This window comes from Lynx rufus, unplaced genomic scaffold (assembly GCF_022079265.1).
Source record: "Lynx rufus isolate CCGP_SWC_20201006 ecotype Redwood Valley unplaced genomic scaffold, mLynRuf1.p SCAF_3, whole genome shotgun sequence".
Classification (NCBI taxonomy): domain Eukaryota; kingdom Metazoa; phylum Chordata; class Mammalia; order Carnivora; family Felidae; genus Lynx; species Lynx rufus.
This window is the reverse complement of record NW_025814845.1, coordinates 126,490,177-126,513,550: the sequence shown is the minus strand read 5'-3', so window position 1 is coordinate 126,513,550 and position 23,374 is coordinate 126,490,177. Positions and strand designations below refer to the sequence as shown.

General features: G+C 40.8%; 1 protein-coding gene across 1 annotated transcript in view; it reads right to left on the bottom strand.

Moving 5' to 3' along the window:
- Nucleotides 1-23,374, bottom strand: part of PRSS48 (serine protease 48) — a 70,040-nt gene that overhangs the window by 8,222 nt on the left and 38,444 nt on the right. Inside the window, 4 exon segments of the mRNA XM_047092288.1 lie at nt 15,663-15,826; nt 16,601-16,875; nt 18,361-18,520; nt 18,879-18,977. Coding sequence (XP_046948244.1) covers nt 15,663-15,826; nt 16,601-16,875; nt 18,361-18,520; nt 18,879-18,977 — 698 coding nt within the window.

Below are 23,374 nucleotides of genomic sequence, written 5' to 3'. Positions count from 1 at the left end.
ACAAACAGACATCTGTGGAACAATAAGGAGGAGACTAACAAGGACATCTGGACAGACCTGGAGACCAGAGCAGGAAGGGAGCTCTGGATTCATGATAGCTCAAGAGCTCATAACGAGAGTTCAGGGTCTTTACTTCTTTTCCTATGCCATTAGTATGGCCCAAGCACAGTCCATGCCTTTTCTTTCTATCCACTGAAAGCAGCCCAAGTTTTCCCTTATTTTCAGCCCAGATTCCCAAGGACTTGAACACATTATCTTGTCTTACTGGGACGTAGTTTCATGGCTAATTGTCTTTGGAGTCAGTGCCCTTATACATGTAGTGGGGAAGATGAGGATGCAGAAATGTGACCAGCTAAGCAGCAGAGACTGTTGTGGTGGGACACATGCCAGACTCACTGTATCTCAGGGTATTCCAATTTACTTTATGGTGTTTACAGGACATTTTTATTTAGTCAGCCTATTTAAGTATAGCTTTTTACAAAGTCGGATCTCAGTTTGAGGTTTGCCTTTAAGTCATGTTTGGAATAAAGGTGGTCATTTTGCAAAGACATCAAAGCTCTGGACACATCTTTCTGTTGATTTATCAAAGGAACAAGAATTTGACCAGATACTCCTTTTCCACTGAGAGTCTTGTGCTTGCCCTATATCTTTGGACTTTTATGTCCCTGGATAAATCTGAAGTCACTGGTTAATACTCTTCAGAATTAGTTGGATTGCTTACAGATCTCTTCTTTTTCCTTTTGTTTAAGTGTTTCATTAAAAAAAAAGTTTTATTTTGATTCTTGTTTAGTTAGAAATAAGCTTTATTGATAGTAACTAAGACACCAACCCTTTCCTCTGAAAATTGAAAGTAAAAAGAAAGAAGTAGTTATCTGCTTTTCCTGTCCAGATGGTAGTTTAGAATACAAAAATGGGCCTAGTTGATAAGAGGGAGGAATTCCAGCTCATAAGCGTTCTTGGACTGATGGAATTTGAATACCACCACTTGCAGCCCCAATTATCATGAGATAATTGATTCAGGGGATGATCATCAGTAGTTGAAAGTTTTGGATGAGAGGTTGATGGAGTACTCAAGCTGTTACCATTTTAATCATTTGAATCAATCTTCGCATCATAAAAGTAGGAAAAGGCTGACATGAATCTCTTGATGTGACAAAGTACGAAGCAATATCCAATGAAGTATTCATATCAAAAAAAGGGAAACCTGAGTTTCTAAAGTTACTTCCACTTATAACACATACAGAGGATAAGAAAATAAGTTTAATTATAACACAAGTTTATAGTCAAGTGCAGAATGTGGGACATTTTATAAAACTGATGTGTTTTCTATAGTAAGCCAATGGTATAGAGGGTAAAAAGGGATGGAAATTCCTCTAGATGAAAATAAACTTAAGAGACATAAACATGTGTAGCCCTTGTTTGGTTTGTAACAAACCAACTCTAAAAAGATATCTTGATGCAATCAAGGCCATTTGATAATCAACTGGGTAATTAGATGGTATCAAGGAATTATTACTAATCTTGATAGATGTGATAATGGCATTGAGTTATTTAAGAAAATGACCTCGGGGCGCCTGGGTGGCTCAGTCGTTGAGCGTCCGACTTCGGCTCAGGTCACGATCTCACGGTTTGTGAGTTCGAGCCCCGCGTCAGGCTCTGGGCTGATGGCTCAGAACCTGGAGCCTGCTTCCGATTCTGTGTCTCCCTCTCTCTCTGCCCCTCCCCCATTCATGCTCTGTCTCTCTCTGTCTCAAAAATAAATAAACATTAAAAAAATTAAAAAAAAAAGAAAATGACCTCTTTTTCACTTTTTCTCTTTGTTCCTATTTATATTAATTGAGGTATAATTGACCTACAATATTATATTAGTTTCAAGTGTACAACATAGCGATGTGACATTTCTACACATTGCAGAATGGTCACCACAGTAAGTCTAGTTGCCATCTGTCACCTTATGAAATTAACACAATATTATTAACTGTATTTTCTGTGCTTTATGTTACATCCTCATGACTTATTTATTTTACAACTGGAAGTTTATACTTCTTAATCTTTTTCACTCATTCTGCTCCCTTCCCATCCAAACTCTCCTCCTCTCTGGCTACTGCCAATCAGTTTTCTGTATCTATGAGTCTGAGTTTAGTTTAGTTTTGTTTGTGTGTTTGTGGTCTTTTTTTAATTTAAAAATTTTTTTAAATGTTTATTTTTGAGAGAGAGAGAGAGACAGAGAATGTGAGTGGGGAAGGGGCAGAGAGAGAGGCAGACACAGAATCCGAAGCAGGCTCCAGTCTCTGAGCTGTCAGCACAGAGCCTGATTTGGTGCTCGAACTCACAAACCATGAGTTCATGGCCTGAACCGAAGTCTGATGCTCGACCAACTGAGCCACCCAGGCGCCCCTTGTGTGTTTGTTTTTTAGATTCCACATATAAATGAAATCATGTGGTATTTGTCTTTTTCTTTGTCTGACTTTTATCGATTAGCATAATACCTTAAAAGTTTATCCATGTTGTCATAAATGGCAGGATTTCTTTTTTTTTTTATGGCTGAGTAGTATTCCATTATGTATATACAGATACCATATCTTCTTTATCCATTTATCCATCAATGAACACTTAGGTTGTTTCCATATCTTGGCTGTTGTACCTAATGCTGCAGTGGACATAGGGATGCATGTGTCTTTTCAAATTAGTGTTTTTGTTTTCTTCATATAGATACCCAGTAGCAGAATTGCTGGATCATATGGTAATTCTATTTTTAATTTTTTAAGGAACCTCCATAGTGTTTTCCATAGTGACTGTACCAGTTTACATTCCCACTAGCAGTGCACAACAGTTCCCTTTTGTTCACATCCTCATCATCACTTGTTATTTTTTCTCTTTTTGATTCTAGTCATTCTTAGAGGCAGGAGGTGATACCTCATTGTGGTTGTGATTTGATGGTGAGTGATGTTGAGCATCTTTTCATGTGCCCTTTGACTGTATGTTTTCTTTGGTAAAATGTTCAGGTCCTCTGACAATTTTTAAATTGAATTGTTTGGGTTTTTGTTGTTGTTAATTATTGAGTTTTTAAAGTTCTTTATATATTTTGTATATTGACCCCTTATCAGATACATGATTTGCAAATATCTCCTCCCATTCAGTAGGTTGCTTTTTTGCTTTGTTGATGGTTTCCTTTGCTGTGGAGAAGCTTTTTACTTTGATGTAGTGTTGTTTTCTTTTTGTTTCCCTTGCTTTTGAAGTGAGATCCAAAAAAATACTGCTAAGACTGATGTCAAGGAACCTACCATCTGTGTTTTCTTCTAGGAGTTTTATGATTTCAGGTCCTACATTTGAGTCTCTGATCCAGTTTTGGATATGGTGTAAGAGTTGTTATGGAGTTAATTTTTGGTTATGATATAAGATACTGGTTCAGTTTCATTCTTTTGCATACAGTTGTCCAGTTTTCCCAGCATTGTGTATTGAAGAGATTGTTCTTTTCTCATTATATATTCATGCTTCCTTTGTTGTAAATGACCATATATTCATGGGTTTATTTCTGGGTTCTCTGTTCTGTTGATCTGTGTGTCTGTTTTTATACCAATACCATACTGTTCTGATTACCATAGCTTTGTAGTATAGTTTGAAATCAGAGTGTGTGGTACCTCTGGCTTTGTTTTTCTTTTTCAAGATTGTTCTGGTTATTTGGGGGTCTTTTGTGGTTCCATACCCATTTTAGAAGTTATTCTATTTTTGCAAAAAATGCCATTGGAATTTTGATAGGGATTGCATTGAATCTATAGATTGCTTTGAGTGGTGTGAACATTTTAATAACGTCAATTCTTTTAATCCATGATCACAGAATACTGTTTGATTCATTTGTCTTCAGTTTCTTTCATCAGTGTCTTACGGTTTTTCAGTTTATAGGTCTTTCACCTACTTGGTTCAATTTATTCATAGGTATTTTATACTTTCTGATGGCATTACAAATGGGATTTTCTTGATTTCTGTTTATGATAGTTTGTTACTAGTGTATAAAAAAGCAACAGAGTTTTGGTATCAAAATTGTATCCTCCAACTTTACTGAATTCATTTATTCTAGTAGGTTTTTGGTGGAATCTTTAGGGTTTTTTGTGTATAGTATCATGTCATCTACAAATAGTGGATGTTTTGCTCCTTTACTAATTTGGATACCTTTTATTTCTTGTCTGATGTCTGTGGCTAGGACTTCCAATACTATGTTGAATAAAAGTGGGGAGAGTGGACAATTTCTCCCTATAGGTCTGTTAATAATTTGCTTTATGTATTTTAGTGCTCCTGGATTGGGTGTGTGTGTGTGTGTGTGTGTGTGTGTGTGTATTTATAAATACTGTATCTTTTTGCTTGGTATCATTATGTAGTGCTCCTATTTGTCTTGTTGTAACAAGTTTTTGTTTTCAGGTCTGCTTTTGGGGGCACTTAGCTGGCTCAGGTGGTTAAGTGTGACTCTTAATTTCAGCTCGGGTAATGATATCACAGTTTGTGGGTTTGAGACCCGTGTCGGGCCCTCACTGACAGTATTGAGCCTACTTGGGATTCTCTCTCTCTGCCCCTCCTTTGCTCATGCACTCACTCTAATATAAGTATATATTAAAATAAATATACTTTAAAAATATTAAATTCTGCTTTGTCTGAAATGAGTATAGCTATACCAGCTTTCCCTTGGTTTCCATTTACATTGAACATCTTTTTTATCCCTTTGCTTTCAGTCTGTGTGTGACCTAACTTTTGAAGTGAGTCACTTGTAGTCAGTAAATGAATATGTCTTGGTTTTTTTTTTTTTTTTCTCCATTCTGTCTTTTGATTGAAGATTTTAGTCCATTTTCTTTTCTTTTTTTTAATTTTAATTTTATTTCTTTATTATGTTTATTTTTGAGAGGCAGAGAGACAGCATGAATGGGTGAGGGGCAGAGAGAGAGGGATACAGAGAATCCGAAGCAGGCTCCACGCAACTAGTTGTCTGCACAGAGCCTGATGTGGGGCTCAAACATGTGAACTGCGAGATCATGACCTGAGCTGAAGTTGGACACTCAACTGACTGAGCCACCCAGGTGCCCCCTTTTCTTAAAATTAAAAAATAAAATTATTTATTTATTTTGAGAGAGAGAGAGCGAGAGAGCCAGAGAGTGCACACTTGTGCATGCAGATGAGCAGGGAGGGGGCAGAGAGAGGGAGAGACAGAATCCTAGGCAGACTGCACAGTGCTGGCATGGAGCCCGACACTGTGCTCAAACTCATGAACTGTGAGATCATGACCTGAGGCAAAACAGAGTTGGATGCTCAGCCGACTGAGCCACCTGGGTACCCCAGTGTATTTTCATTTAAAGTAATTATTGATAGGTATGTACTTACTGCCATTTTGTTAACTGTTTTCTGGCTATTTTTGTAGTTTCTCTCTGTTTCTTTATTCTCTTTCTGTCTTTCCTGTGATTGGATTACTTTATTTAATGTTATATTTAGATTCCTTTACTGTAAGTTTTTGCTTTTTGGGTACTGTGAGCTTCACATATATAATCCTATGTGTGTAACAGTCTATTTTAAATTGATAGTAACTTAAATTTGAATACATTCCAAAACTACATTTTTACTCCCCATACCCCTGCATTTTATGTTGTTGTTGTTTTAAGATTTTAAAGTAATCTCTACACCCAACATGGGGCTCGAACTCACAACCCTGACATCAAGAGTCATATGCCCTACTGTCTGAGCCAGCCAAGTGCCTCCTTGCATTTTATGTTTTTGATGTCTCTTTTTACATCTTTTAATTTTATGTATTTCTTAGTTAATTATTGTAGTTTCAGTTAATTTTACTACTTTGGCCTTTAATCTTATTAGTAGCTTTGTAAGTGATCAATCTGCTACCTTTACTATATATTTACCTTTCCAGTCAGATTTTTACTTTTGTGTATTTTTTGTTATTAGTGCCTTCTCTTTTCAGCTTAAATTCCTTTAATATTTCTTGTAAGGCTGGTTTAGTGGTATAGTAGTTATCAACTACGTTAGCTTGTGCTCATCTGGAGAATTCTTTCTCTCTCCTTCAAATCTGAGTGTGTTTTGGTTTCGTTCTCTTTGGGGTCATCTTTTTTTTTTTATTTTTATAAATTATTTATTTATTTATTTATTTATTTATTTATTTATTTATTTATTTTTGAGACAGGGAGAGATAGAGCATGAACAGGGGAGGGTCAGAGAGAGGGAGACACAGAATTTGAAACAGGCTCCAGGCTCTGAGCAGTCAGCACAGAGCCCGACGCGGGGCTTGAACTCACGGACCGCGAGATCATGACCTGAGTGAAGTCGGCCGCTTAACCGACTGAGCCACCCAGGTGCCCCTCTTTGGGTTCATCTTATTTGTAACTCTGGGCTTCCTCGACCTATGTGTCTGTTTCTTTCCCCAGGAAAGTTTTCAGCCATTTTCTTCAAATAAGTTTGCTGTCCCTTTCTCTCTCTGTTTTCCATTGTGAGACCCTTATGATGTGGATGTTATTCTGCTTGACATTGTCCCCGAAGTCCCTTAAGTTATCTTCATTTGAAAATATTTTTTTCTTTTGCTGCTCTGAGTGAGGTGCATTGTTTGACCTTCTAGTTTGTTATCTGTTCTTCTACTTCATCCAGTCTGCTATTGAACCCCTTTAGTATATTTTTCAGTTCAGTTATTGTATTCTTTAGCTCTATGACTTCAGCTTGGTACTTTTTTAATGTTTTCTGTTTCTTTGTTCAAGTTCTCACTGTGTTTATCCATTCTTCTCCTGAGTTAGGTGAGCATCTTTATGACCATTACATTAAATTCTTTTATCAGGTAGGTTACTTATCTCCATTTCATTAAGGTCTTTTTCAGATGTGTTGTTCTTGTTCTCTCATCTGGAACATATTTCTCTGTTTCCTCATTTTGTTTGACTGTGTGTTTGTTTCTATAAGGCAAAATAGCTACCGCTCTCAGTCTTGAAGGAATGGCCTTATGTGGCTGTGATCTTTCTCATTCAAACTTGCTTTGGCTATTAGTTGTCTCTTGAACCTTTGAGATTGTCTAAGCTGCCTGAATTATTTTTGATATTCTCCAATTGTTGAGGGTGTACCAAGACTTGTCAGTGATCCAAGGGAAAGAATGTCAGTTAGCATGTAGTTTTAGGTTGATTGGAATCCAGACTTTCAGGCAGCAGCTTTTAAAGTAGGCAAATATATATAGTCCTATGGGGCCACAGTGGTAACCCCTGCTGTCTTTAGACCAGTGGATTTGGCGGGATCCCCTGGGTGACGATTGCAAAAACTGTGGCTCCACATGAGTGTATAAGTTCCTTCCTGGGAAGTCTCATTGACTAGTGCGCAAGGATGGTGTCTCACTGCTTACGTTCCCTGGGACCACCTCCTCAGCCTCTGTGTGTGTGGGAAACCTGAAGCCTATCCTTTAGGCTGAAGCTCCAGACTAAGTGAATAGTTTTTGTTTGTCTGTTTTGTTTTGGTTTTTAATCACAGGAAGGCTGAATTTGTGTTTCTGTCTGCTGTGTAGTGCCCTGGAGGTCAGAGCCTGCCAAGAACTGCCTTTCCAGTTGTTATAGTTCCATGGAGCTTTGGAACACCAGTCCTCTTGGTCACCAGGGCCAGGCAATCAAGAGGTGTCCCCTGTGTGGATTGCATGCACCTGTTAGCTTTAGAGAGTCAGTTGGAGAGTGTAAGGGGCAGGGCATACTCACTGGCTTCAGAAAGGCAGTGGGAAAATGTCTTGACTGCATGCACCTGTGGGATTGAGGTGTTCAGTGATTCAGTGGGAGTACCTTTTCTGTTTGCATGCTTTGGTTTTAGGCTTGGAACGGCAGAATGCCATGACTGTTCACAGTCAACAGCCCCAGTCAGGGGATGGGGAAATGTTGCAGTTGCCCACACTCACAAACTATAGAGAGCAGGGGGGTCTATGCTACCTATCATCTTGCCTGCCTCAGACAGGGAACGAGGGAGGGTTGCTACTGCCCTCACTCCCCAGCCTCAGCAAGTGCTGTGACTTCTTGCCCCCACCTGTCCCAGCAAAGCAGCAGGAGGGTACTGCATCCAAACTTGCCTGCTTGTGCTAGCAGGTTACGTGGAGAGTGTGACAGTGGTGTCCAGCAGTGCCTCCCTCTCTGGTAAGCATCTCACCTGTCTCCTGCTCCTCAGCCAGTGCCCCCAGGTTAGCAAATGAATCTCTGTCGCGTATAGCGTAGGCACTTCTCAGACTGTTTTTCTCTTGGGTCTCAGGGTCAACGAGGCTACATGTGAACCCTCCAAGAGGGGGAATCTCCGTTTCCTGTAATGCTTTGGGAACCCCAGATATCAGCCTCCTTGGTTTTCCAACCCAGATGTTTTGGAGGCTCCTGTCTCCCATGCAGATACCAGGGGTTGGGTTGCCCAGTGTGGGGGACCAGCCTCTCCCTCCCCCTGCGAGAAGTGCCTTTTTGCTGAGATTCCTCTCTATTATCTGTCACCAAGCCAGGGGTGGGTTTTTTTGTGAGACCATATCTTTGCCTCTCCTACACATCTTGATGTGCTCATTTTATTCTTTGTTGTGGAGAGCAGTTAATCAGATATTTTTCAGTGGGAAATGATTCATATGTGGTAGCTATAGATTTGGGGTATCTATGGAAGGAGGTGAGTTTAGGATCTTTCAATGCTTACCATCTTGGACCTCCTCCAGAAAATACCCTTCCTTCCTTCCCTCCCCTCCTCTCCCTTCCTTCTTTCCATATATGTGTGTATGTATGTATGTATGTATGTATGTATGTATGTATATGTGTGTGTGTGTGTGTGTGTGTGTGTGTGTATGTATGTATTTGAGAGAGCACACATGAGCGGGGGAGAGGGGCAGAGGGAGAGGGAGAAAGAGAATCTTAAGCAGATCCTACATTCAGTGCAGAGCCTGATGTGGGCTTGATCCCACAACCCTGGGGTCATGACCTGAGCCAAAATTAAGAGATGGACACTCAACCGACTGAACCACTCATTTTTAAATGTAAGGTAATATTTTTTTTTACCATATTGGAGAAAACTCCTCTGGTTTTCTACCCACAGTACTATCCTGTTGTTTTCATGGGGATGGCCGTATGATCTTGAGCAAGTCACCTACGGCCTGCGTTTTCCTGTTCCATGAAGGCATTGGAATCACTTAATCTCAAATTCTTTACAGATGTAACGTTGAATTATGCATTGCTTATTTGTTTATCTTTATTTACCTTTGTCAATCTGCCCAGTTATCCCTCTACAAATATTTTCTTATTTAGGGTTTAGCAATCAAGAAACATGTTGTTCTGCCATTTTACTGTTCCCATTTCTTCTCCTAAGATAAGGAAGTGACAGGGAGTTAGAAGCAAGAGAGTAGGTGCCAGTGGCACTCCAGAGACTTTTCTGAAGACAGCGCTTTTAGTTTTCTGCCTTTCTCATCATGCTGTGTCTCTAGCTCTTTGATTCTGTGTTCCCAGGTCATTACCCTATTAATAACATTAAAGATATCTTTAAGTGCCTCTGCTATACACAATAATTGTTGGTTTGGAAAGTAGCAATGTGATGGTGGTGGTAGGAGCTTTATTACTTGCCATGTGGCTGTGGCCAACTTACAACTTTTCCATCTTTGCAAAAGGAGAATAATAATATTCCACAAGATTTTTGTAAAAACTAAATGAGATGTAGTGCTTAGCTTGGGTTTGGCCTATTTAAGAATGCAATAATAAATAGTAGCTGCTGTTTTTATTGTTACTGAGCTAGTATCTCCATTTTAAGTATTAGCTTAATTCTGGACAAACAGGTCATCTTGGTGATGGCTTAGATTAATGTTGATGGTGCCTTTAGATAAGAATTTCTCAGCATTGGCACTATTGGCATTATGGGCCAGATGATTCTTTATTGTGGGGTGCTATCCTATGTATTGTTGGATGTTAAGCAGCATTTCTGGCCTTCATTTACTGAATGTCAGGAGTACTATCCACCTCCAGTTGTAACAAACACAGTTGTCTCCAGACATTGCCAAATGTCGCCTGTGGGGCAGAATCACCATCAGTTGAGAACCAGTGTTATAGAGCAAGGGTGCCACTTCAGGGATGCAGTCTCTCTTAAGCACCCTGGGAATAAAACTGAGACAGCAGTAGATTTGCAAGTTTTGGAGTTTTTTGTCTGTATTTCCAGGAAGGGCAAATGGATTCCATTGTCTCTTTTCTAATTCAACCCATCAGATTGATGTACTATATTGGAAAATTAATAAATCCCTTTGTAAAACAATCTTTTAAAGAATAATTGATTACTCTGGCACTTTGCCTTTTCTGTCACCTTGCAACAATAGACCCGAGGCTGATTAAAAGATCCAGCCTGGTCTTAGTTCTTGAACTTGTACAAGACATTTTTAGTCCAGCTTTAATTCCACTAACCAGTATGTGCTAGAACTGGTTTGTATCCTTGGCATTCATTATGTCAGGGCCAAGCCCTGGACAACCTTCTCCAGGTACCCTTTTCCTCTTCCCAGCTCTTTGCCTTATTGGCCAATCTATAGTTTCCCTCTCCTGCACTCACCTTCTCCAGAGGGACTGATCCTGCTTTGAGCTCCATCCTGCTTGCCCAGAGCCCTGCTGCCTGCCTTTCAACCAGTCCCCCTTTGCAAGAGTTGGTCTTGTCCTTTTGATCACCAAAAGAGAAAATATTTCCCTTTTTATATTTGTTTGCTTGTACTCATACTAAGGGAATTCTTCCAATGTTGTTGACGACTGGCTTTCTATAGTCTATGGCTCTTCATTTTATTTTCAGAAAATAAGATTTGATGCTTTCTGTCTTGCAGATCACTATGTTAGACGCTGCTAGGAGGTCAAGAAGATGAATAGGATAGTCGTTTCTTTTCTCAAGACCGTTCTTATCTGTGTAGAAGGAGAAATACAACTGTGTGCACCCGAATAATTACAAATGGAGCTAGGAGTATAATAAGTACAAATAACTAGAACCAAAGGGAAATGTTATTTTGGCATAATATAAAGAACCTTTAGTAGAGCCTTCTAAAAGTGAATGGCGCTGTTAGTGAATGGTAATTTTGTGTAGTGGAAAGAGCCAGATCTTTTGAGTCAAACAGTCCTGGATAAATCTATTTAATCAAATATTAGCTGTGTAATCTTAGGCAAGTTACTTAACCTCTCTAAGCCTCAGTTGTGTTTTTTGTGTGTGTGTGTGTGTTTTCATTTGTGAAAACAGGATAAATAATCTCCTCTTTAATTGTTAGAACGGAAGATAATGTTGGAAATAGCATACTATTTCAATATAGAGGAGACATAAAGTAAATATAAATTTCTGCTACAGAGATGAGCTAAAGATGTCCTATCACCCAGAGAGTCCACTTTGGCAGGTCTTTCGCAGGCAACATGACTTGATACAAATCCTCTCAATTTAGGTTCTGGGCCCTTAGCTTTTTGGCTTCTGAAATTTAAGGTTTGTCAGAGCACCTAGAATACATCAAACTCAAGAGACTGACTCATTAAATTTTAAGAGGCCTGTGTATGAGCCAGAATGTTTATTTGCAGTGAAGCTATTCATTTCCATTATTTGGGATTTTCATTTTTCCTAACCAGGGCACATCTTCTTTATGAGTAGGGGTGAACTAGTAAGTGGGTGGTGGTTTGAAGAGACTTAGGATCTGATCAAATGGAAGTGGTTAATCTCCACAAGCATTTCACTTAGTAGGATGATCTATCCCTTATTTATGGAAACTAGGTGAAAGAGCACTTCTCCATAACAGAACGTATTTTTGTAAATAAATGTGAAGTTTATATTCATCAGGCTTAGAGTCTCTTTCCTTGGGTCTGATGAACATGTAAGTTATCTGGCTTTTGTTGCCTTGGATTCCATGCTGACCCTTCCCCCTTCTAAATACTCGGTCCCTTTAGTCAGTGCCTGATGCTATTGATTACATTTAAGCTTCTCAGTTCTGATTTCATGCCTGTTATGTTGTTTCAAGATTGTACTTAGATCTCCAAGTTTAGCTTATTCATAAAACACATAAGGCATGTATTTGTTGAAATTTGGGGGGTTCTTTTTACAGATAATTATCTCATTCCATTTCATGTATTATGTGTAAGTATTTTCTTGTTAAGTTTCAGTTTTAGAGGATTCTGGTGGGAAAGGGGTGCAACAATATTGTGTAGTGAAAATAGTTCCCATTCTCCGATTCCAAGTAGTGACTTACTTAATTTTCCAATGTTGCTGTGTTAAGAAGTGTAAGGAGGGGCGCCTGGGTGGCGCAGTCGGTTAAGCGTCCGACTTCAAACAGGTCACGATCTCGCGGTCCGTGAGTTCGAGCCCCGCGTCTGGCTGATGGCTCAGAGCCTGGAGCCTGTTTCCGATTCTGTGTCTCCCTCTCTCTCTGCCCCTCCCCCGTTCATGCTCTGTCTCTCTCTGTCCCCAAAAAAAATAAATAAACGTTGAAAAAAAAAAATTAAAAAAAAAAAAAGAAGTGTAAGGATCATCCACTGGGTCTGTTTAAATAAGCAAACTTGAGTTTGCTTGAGTTAAGAGTTGTATCCGATAACTTGTAAGGTGCCTTTCAACTATTTTATTTTATGATTCTAAAACCTCTTATCTCCTTGTTGGATTTCTTGGCTTTAGTATCTAGATCCATCATCTTTTCTTATACTTCTTTTTTACTTATTTAGAATCTCACATGTTTAGTAAGTTTTATCTTTTCTTTTGTTAATTATGTTAATTATTTTGCCTTCCAATTCTTTAGTGTTGTCACGTAAAAAAAAATCCTGAGAACTTGTACATGAATAGTGTCCCTTTGAAAATAAATCATAATCATTCTTTGAATCCTGCTTATATTTTGTATCATTTTTACATTTAGAGAATTAATTTTTTTCAAAGTTCTTACTATTTTCATATGTATGGAAAGCTTTTTAATGGCCCAAATTTAATTTACTTATTTTTATGTAATGACCTTTGCAGTTATTAATGAATATCTCCCTTTTAAAACAGTGATTTTAGGGGCGCCTGTGTGGCTTAGTCAGTTAAGCGTCTGACTTCGGCTCAGGTCGTGATCTCTCTGTGAGTTTGAGCCCCACATCGGACTCTGTGCTGATAGCTCACAGCTTGCAACCTGCTTCAGATTCTGTGTTTTCCTTTCTATCCCTCCCTGACTAGTGCTCTGTCTCTCAAAAATAATAAATGTAAAAAACAAAATTAAAAAAAATAAAACAGTGATTTTATTGGTATTTAATGAAATTTGAGCAAGGGATATCCATTTTGTTTGTCGTTAATTCTGTCTTGCCAAAACTTCTATCAATTATTTTTAGCTATTATTTGCCTAGTAATACAGAGAATCCTGTTACTATTTTAATCAGCTTCTTATGAAACCCATTAATTAACTCAGCATTGGCCAGTGTCACATCCCATGTTCTTAACCACTCTTTGTATACCAGAGGCCCAGAAAAGAGACAGGGATAAAGCAGCCATATATTTCTTACATGAGATATATTCTTAGACCACTCTTTAGTTAGGATATTGCAAGCTGGAAACTCTCTAATAAACACCTTCCCTAACCCCAGTACACCTAAGAGCACAAACATGAAGTGCTTTCCGTAGGTGGACTTAGGGGAGGGAGAGGCATTCTCCCCCAGATATCTCTATTTAAACTCCCCATCCCTCCATTTGATCTCAACTACTAAACACTGGTCAATCTTAGCTTCCTAGCTTCTAGTCCACACCCCTTCCTTACTCTACCTATAGAAGGCAGCCTATAAGATCCAAGGCTGTAGTTTTCCTTGCCTCCTGATATTCACACGTTGTTGACTCACTATTTTATTGTTTATTTTTCTTTTTAAAAAGTTTATTTATTTATTTTGAGAGAGAGAGAGCATGCATAAGTAGGGGAGGGGCAGAGAGTGAATCCCAGGCTCTGTGTGCTGTCAGTGCAGAGCCCGATACGGGGCTCGAACCCACTAACCATAAGACCATGACCTGAGCTAAAGTTGGATGCTCAATTAACTGAGCCACCCAGGTGTCTCGACTCAACTATTTGAAAGAACAGAATACAACAGAAGTAATGAGAAATCAGTTTTGAGATTAGGTTATGAAAAGACTGTGGTGCTGGGTGCTCTCTTTTACTTTGTTTTGCTCTCAGGGAAGCCAGCTGCCATGAGGCAGTGCTCTGGAGATGCCTGTGTAAGTGAGCTTAGAAGAAGCAGATCCTCTGGAGCCTGCCACAGACATATGAATGAGCTTGACAGCAGCTCCTTTTCTAGTTGAGCTTTGAGATGGCTGCAGCTGGTACAGCAGCAGCCTCTTTTTTTTTTTTTTTCTCTTAATATTTATTTATTTTGAGAGAGAGAGGGAGAGAGACAATCCCAAGCAGGCTCCATGCTGTCACCACAGAGCCTGATGCAGGGTTCAGTCTTCCAAACGGTGAGATCATGACCTGAGCTGAAATCAAGAGTCAGACACTTAAGTGACTGAGCCACCCAGATGGCCCAGTAGCAGCCTCTTGAAAGACCTTGAGCCAGAACTGCTTAGCTAAGCCCTCCCTGATTACTGACCCACAGTAACTGTGAGATAATCAATGTTTGAATTTTTCAGCTGTTAAGTTTTGGGATGATTTGTTATACAGGAATAACTAATGCACTGCCCTCAGCTCCTCTTGCCTGGTGTTCTTCAACTGAAAGCTAATCTTTCGAGTCCCTGCTTTTTTCTTCAGAACCCATTGTAGGCCCAGATTGGATGATTTTCATTTCGAGTTCAGCAAGGGTAAACAAACCTCTCTGAACTCCAGTTTCTTCATCTGTAGAATGTGAGATTGGTTGAGCCAGGTGGTTTCCAGATCCTTTTCAGCCCTAAAGTTCTGTGCTTCTGGATTTCCCCAGGCCCTATCTCCAGTTTCATCAAAAAAAAAAAAAAAAAAAAAAAAAAAAGAATATAAGAAATAACCGTTGGAATCAGCCAGACTTTATTAACACTGACGATCTTGCTTTTCAGGTTGACCTGGGGATAAAAGGCAACAAACAGATAAGGGTTATGGTGACTATAGCTAGAAGTAGCATAACTGCATCTGTCTTGCTAAATCTTCAAACTCTCTCATCAAAGCCATCAACTTCTAGAATATCCCCCCTTTTTTTCTCATTCTTTATTGTCACTTACATGACCATGCTAACCTCAGCCAGTTAGGGTAGCACCAGGAAAATGAGAGGCAGAAGCATTACAAGGAGGAACCCAGAGAGGTCCAGAGTGAGGATGGCAGAAAAGTCAGTATGTGAAATGGCTGACTTCTCAATCCAAGATTTGTAGAAACTGATGTTTGTATATATTCCAGGCTCGTTGGTTTGAAGGCAGTTTGATCCCCAGCTGACCACTCCTGTGAGGACCCAGGAGTCTTCCACTCTACATGTCAGGGGGTCTCCTCTACTACCCTGGGGAGAGAAGAAAGATAACTAGGCCACGCACAAGGCAAAGGGAGAAGAAATTCTCCCAGTAGTGTAGCTAAGATCTATGGAGTTTGGGCCTGTCCACACACTGCTGGATTCACCCAGGGATGCTGAAGATGTGAGGCATTCCATGGAAGCATTCCCTGGAAGGCATTCCCTCTGAGGCATTCCATGGAGGCATTCCCTGGAAGCACACTGGGAAAGGGGAGGGCTCTGGAAGGTGCCTATGGGATGGATTCTTACTATACACTGATCCATCCGTTCCACTGGGAGCTTAGAGCAGATCATGGCTTCACTGATGATGGGCTTGATTCCACGCGAGTTTGCTTTCTGGTAGTGGTCCCTGCATGTCTGGAGATCAATAAGGGGCACTTTTAGCTCCTTCAGTGTATAGGATGGCTTCATGTCTGTAAGATCAAAAGGAATCAGAGCTATCTTAAAATATTAGGAAGCAACTTGCAGCTAATGATACAGATTTCATGCCTCTGATTTTCAAGTATATCTCTGATTTTAAATATTCTGCCTCCATATCAGATGGCACTTTGATTTCCAGTTTGGGAAATAGCCTGAAGGCTGAGTTCCCTTGGTCTAAACAAGACCGAAGTCATTTGCTCCCACCCAGATGCCACAAATAACAAAAAAATCATATGATTCAGGAAAACCCAAAACAATGAATGATGCAAAATCAACTTTTTTGGCCTTGGAATATATCGTCCTGTTCCATAGAATAGAGGTAGAGATAACATACTCTGAAGAATGAAGACTGTTGATACAGAAATGAAGCTCTACTTTCCTAGTCTGACTCGAGACTTGCTGAGCAGTCTTACTTTATCTTGAATACATCTTCATGCCTGCTTCCCCTCTGTGTACCTTAACCACGCACACTACCCAGGTGCAGAAGGAGAGCTAGCTTCTCCCTAAGCTCATTGTCTTGTCCTTCTCACTTTTAAGGTCCCAGCACTATTGCTAATAAGAGCAAAAGCAGATATAAATAAGCAAAAGAGATTACAGCAGAAGAAAGCAAAAGAGGGAGGTATAGGGTCAAGGAGAATTTGAAGTCTGCGACATCTCAGATCAACTGCCTGGAGAGTGCAATATATCTGGTGCTGGGCTGGGATAGAGAGTACGGGGAGAGACTGTCAGTTGAGGAAATGGAGCTCAGAAAATCTACTTATCCTCACATCGGTATGTTCCAGAATAGCCCCATCCGGTCACCCAGCAGGAAGTTGACTTCTTCAGCTGGACTGCAGATGAGGGGAGGCAGATGGGCAGGACAACAGGGGTAAAAGAAACTGGGTAGGCCAATTCTGCCACAGCGATGGTACTAGATGTATTTCCCTGGAAGTCATGGTAGGGGATAATCCTGGACACAGCTATTATCGTTGCTTTGGAGCCTGGGCGACCAGAGACCTGAAGTGACCCCACCAATACACTGTATTTTCTGATGTCTTTAGACCTGAGAAGAGAAGCAGAATGGGAACCATGAATTTCTTATGACTGTCATGAAGTGTCACAGCAGAGCCCATCGTTCTGGAGGTTGCATTTTTCTTCTGGCTCTCAAGCATTTGTTCCTTAACTAAGTATTAAGCGTTTCCTGAGAATATAAATGAGACTTAGGCATGATCTGCCTCTCATAGGGCTTTTGGATTTATTGTGTATGTGTATGCGTGCGTATATATGTAAGAGAGTGTGTATAAAAGAGAGGGGAGGAAGGAAGTGAGGGAAATGAGGCAGAGATAAGCAACAGTTTAACAAGTAAAACATTTTAAACTATGATAAACACTATGGAGAAAACAAACAGGATTTCAAGTTAGTAAAGGAGTAGGGGAAGAGACTTAGGATTGGGTGATCACAAAAGGTATCATTGAAGAGATAAGTTCTCAACTGAGTCCCAAAAGATAAGAGTTAGCCTTGAGAAGAGCTATCAGGAAAAGCATTTCAGACAGAGGGAATAGAGTATGCAAAGGCCTTGAGGGTAAGTGAAAAAGAGATTGGCAGTTTCTAGGAGTTGAAATAAACTTGGAGTAGAATGAGATGAGGTTGGAAAAATGAGCAGATATCTGGCAGTCTACAGCCATTTTTGGCCACAGTGAGGCATCTGGGTTTTATTCTAGTTGCCTGAGCAGCCACTGGAGGATTTGAAGGAGGGAGTGACCTGACCTTGCTTCTGACTTAAAAAAAAAAAAATCACTTTGTTGTGTATATGAAGGTAGCAAAACCTATTATACTATTGCAGTGGTCTGGGGACAGCTATCCTGGAGTCAAAGTATATTTTGGAAGTAAAATTGACAGAATTTGTGTATGCAGTAGTTATGGAAGGTGAGGGAGAGTAGGGCTTTATATTTCTGAGTACGGCTTGAGCAACTAGTTATGTTGTTGAATGAGAGAGGGAAGACAAAAGTAGGCTTAGGGATAGTGGTGGTGGTGAAATTGTAGCTCTGTTTTGATCATGTTCCCTTTGAGATACCAGTGAGATATCCAAATGGAAATGCATCAGAACCACAGGTTGGAGTTAGTGATGTAAATGTGTGTGTTATCAGCAAATATACAGCATTTTAAACCACAGAAATGGATGAGGTCACTGGGGAGAGTAAAGAGGGCTTAAGATTGTTTATCCAGAGTAGTAAGAAGATGTGGGCATGCTGTAAAGGGAGGGTCCCTTCCTGGGGAATGTCTTTTTGGGTAGAGACTTGGTTGGGGGGGACAGGAGGTAACTGTTTTTAGGTGTTCGTTTCAATCAAGATGATTGTCAAAGTGAAGATGCCTGTAATCCTAAGAGTAGTTGAATTGAACTGAGAGGGTAGGAAACATTTGGACCCACTTCTAAGGCACAGTGTACTATATTGGGCAGTGCAAGATAAACTCCTGTCTGACCTTAGTTCAGAAGCTCTAGTCACCTGAATCCCCTAGTGGGTCCCCCGGAAGCAAGGCCAACACTCACCGGAAGCAGCTTGCCACTGTCAACACCCACTGCTCTGAGATGAGGGTGGCTGCACAGATGTGAAGCGGGCCCTCGCGGATGCTGACCTGCCAGGGCCACTGCCCCACCTTGGCCTCCCTGCCTGAGGCAATGCCAGAGGAGACTGCAGGCCGCCCACAGACTGCAGACAAAAAGGAAAAAGATATGGGAGATCTGGCTGGAAACTGATGCCTTTTCTCCCACCCCTTCGTGCCATTTCCCAAACTGGGGTTCTCTCTCCAGCTCAGCACAGATTCCCTTCCCTTGGTCCACCCAGGCATGCTGCCCTGGCTAAGGCCTCTTACTTGACTTCAGGAGATTCTCTGGTTCTTCCTCATGGGTGCCTAGAGAGAGAAAAGAGGTATGTGGGAGACACCCATGATGAATTTTTATTGCCGTGGGAGGCCCACACCCCATGCTCTGTGCAGCTTCTCCTGGAGCCCTTACCCTCACCTAGGACTCTTCTCACCCTCCCCCCCCCCCCCCCGCCCCGAACACACCTGAAATGCCCAGCAGAAGGGGCAGCAAGAAGATACAGCCAGCAGGGCCCATGTCTTTGTCCTCAGATTCAGCACTTCCTTCTCCCAGGGAGAGGCCACCTGAAGAGCAGCCAGAGAAAGGGGTAGGACCAGCTTCTCCTGATGGATACCTCTGCTTCACCCCCTCCTGTCCTTTGATTTTCACCCCACACACCAGGGTGGGGACTGAAGGGACCAGACTTTGAAAGTACAGCTGCAGGACCCAGGGGGAAGAGCTGGGGCCTCAGGCGCCCCCTGCTGTCTAGGAGAGCAGGTTGTTTGGGGTTCTGCCAATGGGAAGAGGGGCAAGTTGGGGGTGGGCTCACTCAGTGCAGTGACTCTGGTGTGAGGCAAGGCCAGGTTCACAGCACTCCCTCTGTCTAATCTGCCACATCTCAGGGACTTGCCCTAGGTGCTCACATGTAATTACCCCCTATCCAAAGGTGAACCAACCTAGGGCAGATCCCTGAGCTTGGATCATAGAGGTCTGTGCCCTAAGTCCTTGGCCTCTTAAATGGTTACAGAACTGACAAGAGAAAATAAAGAAGAGGAAATAAGCCAGTCAGTTGACCAGTATTTTCTGCTTTCTCTTTCCTTTGTTGCATCAATCTCTACCTGTTGTAATTTGTCCTTTGTCTTCCTAAGTCAGCAAGTATTTATTAGATCTTTGTTGTGTACAAGGTATTGTGCTAAATGTGGAGCAGAATCTATAAAGAAGCATGAATTACGGGTGTTGCCTGCCTTCAAAGTGTTGGCAGTCTAGTTGGAGAGAAGTGGAATAAGGAAATAACTTAGGAGGTTTTTATTAATAATTGATCTCCTGTTTATTAAAAAAAGGGAGCAGAGGGCTCTGAAATGTGAATGAACTTAGATAAGGCATATAACCAAAGTGCTGAGCAAATGTTGGTTGCCAGTTTTAAAAACATGATGATGACTGGAGTGCCTGGGTGGCGTAGTTGGTTAAGCTCAGGTCATGATCTCACAGTTCATAAGATTGAGCCCTGTGTTGGGCTCTGTGTTGGACATGGAGACTGTTTAGGATTCTCTCTCCCTTTCCCTCTGCCCCTCTCCTGCTCATGTGCTCACTCGCTCTCGCTCTCTCGCTCTCGCTCTCCCAAAAATAAATAAATAAGTAAATAAGTAAAAAATTAAAAAAAAATTAAAAGATGATGATGATGATGATGATGATGATGATGATGACGACGACAGTGACACAGTTAAGACTCTTTAATTCCAGAGCTGGTGCTTGGCATGAGAAGGTACTGTGGTGTGGGTACAATAAAAGTGAGTGGCATTAAAAGATTTGTAGAAATCAGAGGGAGATTATACTTCTAAAAATCAAGAATGGGATTATTAAAATAGAGATTTAATTTAACTTGAAACTTTGTAGAGGCCAAAGTAGGAAAGAAAAAAAGAATGAGCTCATGTCATCTGAAACGTATCAATAAGCATAATAAACAAACTCTTCAGTCAGGAGGTAACTTTTTCCCCCTTGGCAGTGACTTTAGTGAGTTTGTTATGATATGATAAGAGTACAGGGGTTAATGTAACAAACAGTTTTCTAGAGGACTAAGAACTATACCTCAGTTTTTATATTCTCTCAATAGATGCTAATGCCATCATTTTGAATTACGATTAAGGCATTTCTGTGAAGAACTAAACTAACTGAAATGGAGTATTTATATTTCTTGTTATGTAACTTGAAACAAAAGTAGAATTTAGAGAAGATGCCTCTTTCAAATACCAGTTTTTCCAGCTGTGCTTTGGTGAGGTCTGTATTTTCTAGACAAATGTCTTGACATTTTATTTTCTGGACTAAGGAACCTGGCTTGAATTTCTGCCTCTCTGAGAACCCATCTTAGCTTTGCTTGGTCATGGGCTGCAGAAAGGCCGGTGGGGAGGACAATTCCAGAGCCAAATGAAAGTACCAAAGATCTCAAGATATGACCTCTGATCTCCCTTATTTAGAACGGAATGGGTAAGGTCTGCCCCTCCCCACCCCACAGGCAGGAACCTCATACCTCTCGCTCTCCCTGGACAGCAGGGGGCGCCCCAGGCCCCGCTCCCTCCCCCTGGGTCCTTTAGCCGCACTTTCTTGGAGGCTGGTCCCTTGAGTGCCTGGCCCTGGGCGAAATGGATTCTAAATAGATACTAGTATTAGGATATTAATGTGTACAATTAATAATGTAGACAAATTACACACTGTAAAGAGAGGACAGTTTAAAATCTTTGTTATAATTCAAGTTGTCCTAGTTTACAAAGGGAATAAACTATTGTCTAGAAATGTTAAATTGATTCTAAATAGTTTAACATGTGCTCAGTTACAGAAGCTTGACAGTATTTTACATTTACATAACATTTTCCTCCATACAGTAACTCTGTGAGGGTTTTCATTTCTGTTTTATAGATAAGGAAACTGAGGATCTTAAAGGTTAAATGACTTAACTAATTGTAATTATGCTATGCACGAGCAAAGCTGGGACTTGTCTAGTATAGTAGTCCCCCTCCTTACCTATGGGGGATGTGTTCTGAGACTCTCTTTAGTGGAGTCCTGAAACTACAGATAGTACCAAATGCTTTATTGTTTTTTCCTATACATGCATTTCTATGATAAAGTTTACTTTATAAGTTAGGCACAGTAAGAGGTTACCAACAATACTTAATAATAAATAGAACAGTTATGATACTATGCTGTAATAAAAGTTAAGTGAATGTGGCCTCTCTCTCTCTTTCAATACCTTATTGTATGTACTTAACTTCTTGTGATGCCGTGAGATGATAAAATGCTTATGTGATTAGGTAAATGACGTAGGCATTGTGACCTGGTGTGTTAGGCTAGTATTGACCTTCTGATGATAAGTGAGAGAAGGATCATCTGCTTCTGGACCACGGTTGACTGGTAGTAACTGAAACTGTGGAAAGCGAAACTGCAGATAAGGGGGGGGACTACTATAATCAGATTCAAATCCAGATCTCCTGATTCATTGCCTAGTTATCTTTCCCTCCATGCTACAGCAGCCTCCCAAGTCCCAGAGACATCACTTATTTATTCAGTAATCGTTTTTTCAGTGGAGGAATGACAACATAGAAAAAGCCTCTGTCCTCATGGAGCTTATATTCTAGTTTTAGATCATGACGAGTGCTTTGGAGAAAAATTAAACAGGAAAAGGATACTGGGGTGAGACATGACTTTTAAAAATCTTTTTTTTTTTTTAAGTTTATTTATTTATTTAGAGAGAGACAGAGAGAGTGGGGGAGAGGGGAGGGCAGAGGAGGGAGGGAGAGACAGAATCCCAAGCAGGCTCCACACTGTCAGCGCTAAACCTGATGTGGGGTTCGAACTCACAAACTGTGAGGTCATGACCTCAGCCGAAATCAAGAGTTGGACACTTAACTGATTGAGCCATCCAGGCACCTCAAGTGTGACTTTTAAATAGAGTGGTCAGGGATGGCATCACTGAGGTAATTTCTGAGCAGGTATTGGAGGAAAGAGAGGCATTGAGCTAGTGGTTAACTGGGGGAAGAGAGGTTGAAGCACAAACGATAGCAGTACAGAGCCCCCGAGGCAAGGGTGTATTGGGGACATTTGAGAAACACTAAAGCTAGAACAGAGTTGGTGAGGGGCTCCAGCAATAGGAAATGAGGTCAGACAGGGAATGAGTCAGACCATGTAGATCCTTATGAGCTATTGTGAGAGCTTTGACTTTTATTCTTAGTCGATCTGACTTAAAAGTTTTAAATGGATCACAGTGGCTGTTGGGTTGAGAATGGTCAGGGTAGAAGCAGGGAAACCAGTTAGAAAACTACTGCAATAATTTGGGTAGGAGATGATGATGGCTTTGGACCAAGGCTGTGGGGGCAAAAGTGGTAAGAGGTGGTAGATTCTGGTTGCATTTTGAAGGTAGAGCTAATGGGACTTGCTGATAAATTGGGTGAGGGTATGAGAGAAAGAGAGGAGTCAAATGTTTTTTGGCCCAGGCCCCTGGAAGTATGGAATAACCATATACTAAGATGGAGCACACTAGGTGGTGCAGAGTTCTGGGGGATAGACAAGAAATTCATTTATAGGCATGTTTAAGATGCTTGATAAATGTCCAACCAGAAAGTAGTAGGCAGTTGCATATATGAATGTGGAATCAGGAGATTGCCACAAATTGAAGTGCTAGATTAGGGTGTCACCAGCATATTAAAGTATTTAAAGCCATGAAATGAGATAAGGTCACCTAGCGAGTAAGTATAAATAAAGCCTACTGTGAGTTTTAAGGATTGACCGACGTTTAGATGAGATAAGCAGGAACCAAGAAGAGACTTGAGAGGATAGGAGTGAGTTAGGCAGAGGACTGATAGTAGTCTTCTGGAAGCCAAGTGAAGAAAGGAGGAAGAAATGATTGGCTGCCAAATCCTGCAGACAATGAAGAACTGACCATTGAATTTAGCATCATGGAATGGATTCTGTTGAAGGAGATGATCAAGTGGAC